Consider the following 5,414-nt stretch of genomic DNA (forward strand, 5'->3'; position numbering starts at 1 on the left):
CAAATGAAGTTCTTAGCAATGTATATTACTAATCAAAAATTAAGTTTTGATATATTTACGGTAGGAAATTTACAAAATATCTTCATGGAACATGATCTCTACTTAATATCCTAATGATTTTTGGCATAAAAGAAAAATCTATAATTTTGACCCATACAATGTATTGTTGGCTATTGCTACAAATATACCCCAGCGACTTAACACTGCTTTTGTTTCTCCAGGGTCACATTTATTTAAGTTTATGAGCAACTGTATTTATTTTGATTTATATGTTAGATGTTGAGTTCTGTCTTTCATGCTGTGCTTTAACTAGGATCAATGATGGACTCGAATCATTAGAAGCAATTTTTAGTTCTGCAGAGTTTTCTCTGCATGGCTTTTATGCATTTTAGTTAGCTACTGTTGAGAACAATTAGCAGTTGCTGATTCGCTTCGATTTTAAAATCAGCACAGATGAATTATTTTCTTATGTGGCATGACCCATAATTTCTATAAGTCATCTCTTTCTGCTACTGTCTGTCTTGCAGGAAAGGAGAACACGCTGATTACACATAGCCCACCAACTTCGATGACGCCTCCTCCCTCAAAGAAACGCTGCCGGGCCCCACTGAGGGAGTGTGAGGACAAGATTACTGAGACGCCACTCCTCTACCCCACCTTCACAACACAACAGGAGCAAAGGGTAAACAAATCAGCATTTAACGGTGTCATGTTTGATATGTTTCTGAAGTTTATCATTGCTATTAACAGATAAAGTGGCACAGGTAAAGTGCAACCAATGGATGACATGCTAACTCAAACAGACTTTGCGGTCCACATAAGTTGTGTTCTTTTGTTTTTATATGGTTATAGTTGAAATGCATTGAGTCTCAAAGCCAGAGGCCTCATTCAGATTTGGATTCGGATGCAAAGAATGAGCTTCTGTCTTTACCCATGCTGTCAAAACCAGACATTAAACCAGCAGGTAAGGGAACTCTGAGTGCTTGAAAATGTTTTGAAATTTTAAAAGGCTATATCATACTTTTTTATATTGCTATATCATTCATAAAAACCAACATTCAAAACTTTGCGGTCGGAAGACTTTGTTTTTGAACATGTCTCACATGAAGAAGTGTCTTATGCTCACCAAAGCTGCATTTATTTGATAAAGAAAATAAATATATACTGTGTATGTGCGTGTATATATATATGGTATCGGTGCATCCCTACCTATATATATATATATAGGTAGGGATGCACCGATGCAGGTGCATTTAAAAAAATTAGAATATTGTGAAAAAGTAAATTTTTTGTAACTTCTTTCAAAAAGTGAAACTTTCATATATTCTAGATTCATTACATGTAAAGTAAAACATTTCTAATATGCTTTGATACAGCACTCTGTTTCAGTAATGACCTTCTGTGACTTACCCTCTTTGTGGAGGGTGTCAATGATCATCTTCTGGACCACTGCCAAGTCAGCAGACTTCCTCATTATTGTGGTTTCGAAGAGCAAGAGATACCCGGAATTTATACTGTAGGGATGGTCATTTAATGAAACTCAAATGTAAATATTCTAATATTTTGAGATTCTGGATTTTTGACTTTCATGAGCTGTAAACTCTAATCATCAAAATTAAAACAAAAAAAACTTTTGAAATGTTTTACTTTACATGTAATGAATCTAGAATATATGAAGGTTTCACTTTTTGAAATAAGTTACAAAAAAAAAGAACTTTTTCGCAATATTCAAATTTTTTTAGATGCACCTCTATATTCTGTAAACAAACTTATTTTGGGTGCGATTAATCGTTTGACAACGCTAATATATATCATACTGAGGTCTGCGTAAGTTATGGTGAAACCTCATAATTTAGTTTTTCATAGTCACAGGGAATGAAAAACCTGGTAATATAAGAAATTTAAAAAAAAGATTTAACTCTGTGAGCTGTGCTTGCTTTTTAGTTTTAGTGAATTGTCTTTTTCTGCTGGGGGCAGATTTTAGGTTCTGAAAGTTGCAGGGTTGTTTCATAGTACATTGGACTCTTGCTTAAACTATCAAGAAAGAGATTTGATGATAAAAACATAAATGACCCTTTTAACCATTTGTTTATTAATAGTTGATTTTGTTTCAAATCCTAAACCAATCTTTTTTTCTTCTTCTAGATGAGAACGTGGTATCTTCTGTACGCAAGAAGTGTGTTCGTTTTGGGGCCCCGCTCTCTCCAGAGTTCTTTGACAAATCTCTCCCTCCCAGTACCCCACTACAGAAAGGAGGCACCCCAAAGTATCCTCCGTCATCTACGGGCCCTAAACGCTCTCTGCTGAAGACCCCTCAACGGTCTGATCCTCTTCCCCAACCTGACTTCAGTAGTCCTCAAAGCAATGGAGCCTCTCCTGTCCTGGTTATTGACAGACACAATGCTGGACTGGTGTATAGTGATGAAGTATTTGAAGAGATCGAGAAGGTGTGACATTTACCAGCTTCTCCAAAATAACTTATTTGATTGTAGATGAAGCATTAATGTGACCCTGGACCTCAAAACCAGTCATAAGGGTCAATTTTTCAAAATCAATATTTATACATCATCTGAAAGTTGAATAAATACGTTTTCCATTGATATATGATTTGTTAGGATAGGACGATATTTGGCCGAGACTAGGGGTGTGCGATATAGGCCTGTATCGTCTGCGATAATATCGTAATTGTTGTTTTAACGATGTGCGCTTTGACATTATTGAGTATTTTGCAAAAACCATTCAAAACCCCTACAGAGTGCATGCATTACGTGAAGTCTAGACTAGTGCGCATTAGGGCTGTCACAAAAAAATTCGAATTTTGAATATTCGTCGAATTAAAAAAAAAAAAAAATCCACATTCGAATGCAAAAACGTTGCACTCAAATTTAAGGTCTGCGTCAGCCGTCAGGCAGCCTTATTAGTGGCGCACGAGATGCTATGACGATGTATGTGTCATTGATTGCATTTGAATGCTTTGTTAGCCTCGACAGCCCTTAGTGCGTTCTTTGCATGATTCAGTCTAATAAAATGCATTTACAATGATCACAAAATTCAAGATATGCTGACAGAAAATGTATATTTATATAATTTCATATAGTTAATCAATATCACACAAAGAGTGCCGTTTTTTTATGAATGATTACAAATGTAATATTGATTTTTTTTACAGCAGTTCAATAAACAAGAAGTTGTACATTTTAGACAGTATATTGGCTGTTTTTGCGCTATTTCGACAACTAAAATAATTCCAAACACAGCCACAGCGCTGTTTTGCGTCTCTGAGCAACATGACTGTGATTCGTTCTTGAATGAATCAACCGTTTAAATGATTCGGTTCAATCGAAATGACTCACTTATTAACAATGACTTGCTGCCACCTACTGGTGGTTTTAATTTCACATTTAAAGTTTCTTTTTATTATTTAAATAATATTCAACGTTTTGTTTAATATATCAAAACGTTATTTATGCATTTGTAATTGCAGGTTAAATGCATTCATGTCTTGCATTAAACAAAATACATGTGTGTAAATACATCTAAATGCCACTTCAGATGCAGCTTCTGTGTTGATTGCATTCATGTTCTGCACTAAACAGTAATGTCTTATTATTCTAATTCACTGATTAAATGTAAGAATTTGACTCAAAAGATGATGCACACTTTTAGAAAAATGGCTTTATAAAGGACTGCTTTTGTGCTCCAGGGTCACATATCAGTGTCTTGTGGTTTTAATCCATAATTACAGACTGCTCTATAAAGTTTTGAATTGGTGGTGAGTTTTTGTGGCTTTCTTCTCTCCATCTTCTCAGATCAGTTTTCCCAGTATGGAGGACGAGTCTCCCTCAAACAAACCTTCTGAGGACGACAAAGGTGAGTTGTGAAATGTTTAAGACATTAAGGTTTAGGAAAAACATACTCTTTGGTCTGTATTCTAATCGTGTATCTAAAACTGTAGATGCACTCTCTGCTGCGGACCCAGGGCAGCCCCAGGCTGAAGATGTTGAAGTTATGAACGCTGCTTTTCAAGAAGAAGAGGATGTACCATTAAATTCACAGACGGAGGAAAAACTAGCATGCCCCACTGGTGATCAGCCACTGGCTCTCTCCGGTGAGTTCAACTTTCTTCCACTGTTTGTTTGGGTTTCATTTAGGAACGCACATTAGTCTTCATCTTCATCTCAGCAGCTCAGTCCACAAAGTCTTTCTCTGAATATGCTGCGAGTTTGGGTTGCTTAACGTTCATCTGGGAAAACAGTGCTCGTTATCTCACTAGATTTGTAATGTAAATCATTTATAAACCTATGCAAACACAGGAGAATATTTCCAGGTCAACGTATTTCTAGATATGCAATTTGTTGAACATCGATATTTCAAAATAAAAGTTTAAACCCTCACTCCGAGTTTGCATGTGACCAAATATTAAAATTAAATGGATTTAAACGTCGTTGAATAAAATCAACGTCTTCAATAAAACCATGTGATTACTTGGTTTTGATACTTTATACTTTATTTGAACCAATTATTGTCTTATCGTTAGTTTAATATATATAAATGTAGTCAATATAAAGCCTGTTTTTCATTTAGGTCTGTTTTATTACTAAAAAATCAGATTACTCGATTGTCATAATAATCAGTAGATTACTTGATTACCAAGATAATCATTAGTTACAGCCCTAGATAAGTTAAATGTTTAGGGCTGCAACTAACGATTATTTTGATATATTCAGACAATTACACGCTGTTATCCCCTTACAGTTCCTACTCTCATAAAAAACTTGCAATGCATGTTGACCTTTAAACCTCGATTTAACTTTCAACAACAGATATTTCAGTACAATGAATGTTTTTGCGCTGATTATTAATTTTCTCTGTTTTCCGTCTGTCTGACGCGCGTGCACGTGCCCGCCGCTCATTCAGTAAAGATTAAAACTTAACACAGACTGTCAGGACGGACCTATATGTGCAGGGTTCCCACGCTTCTTGAAAGTACTTGAATTTCAGACATATGGATTCAAGGCCTGGAAAGTACTTGAAAACAAACATAGGTCCTTGAAAGTGCTTGAATTAAATTTGAAATAAATTTTATGGCGCTATTTAAAAATTGTCCTATATGTTCTGTCGAACAACCGGCACTAATGATTGGGGTGGAGATGGGGGAGCGCGAAAAAAAAACGTGTGTGTTGATGCGTAGCCTAGAGCCCTGAGCGAGCGGGACAGTTTTCTTAAGCCCGCTCCCCCTGAATTTCTGACCATTACCGCCCACTCCCGCAACGTGTGTGTCACGCTCCCGCAAACATTCTTATTGTATATATTTCATCAACGAAAATAGTTCCAAATATAGTAACAGCTGAGCCGCTGCAAAAGCAAACACAGCCGAGTTTCATTCATGAATGAAAGTGCGTTTTTGAACGAAT

At 36.1% G+C, this 5,414-nt stretch overlaps 1 protein-coding gene across 1 annotated transcript in view; it reads left to right on the forward strand.

Moving 5' to 3' along the window:
• Positions 1-5,414, forward strand: part of LOC107708239 (cell division cycle-associated protein 2-like) — a 17,255-nt gene that overhangs the window by 4,314 nt on the left and 7,527 nt on the right. Inside the window, exons 5-9 of the mRNA XM_016512418.1 lie at positions 528-682; positions 853-964; positions 2,146-2,447; positions 3,810-3,870; positions 3,956-4,108. Coding sequence (XP_016367904.1) covers positions 528-682; positions 853-964; positions 2,146-2,447; positions 3,810-3,870; positions 3,956-4,108 — 783 coding nt within the window. The remainder of the gene's footprint in view (positions 1-527; positions 683-852; positions 965-2,145; positions 2,448-3,809; positions 3,871-3,955; positions 4,109-5,414) is intronic.

This window comes from Sinocyclocheilus rhinocerous, unplaced genomic scaffold, assembly GCF_001515625.1.
Source record: "Sinocyclocheilus rhinocerous isolate Xijiao unplaced genomic scaffold, SAMN03320098_v1.1 scaffold1436, whole genome shotgun sequence".
NCBI classification, from domain to species: Eukaryota; Metazoa; Chordata; class Actinopteri; order Cypriniformes; family Cyprinidae; genus Sinocyclocheilus; species Sinocyclocheilus rhinocerous.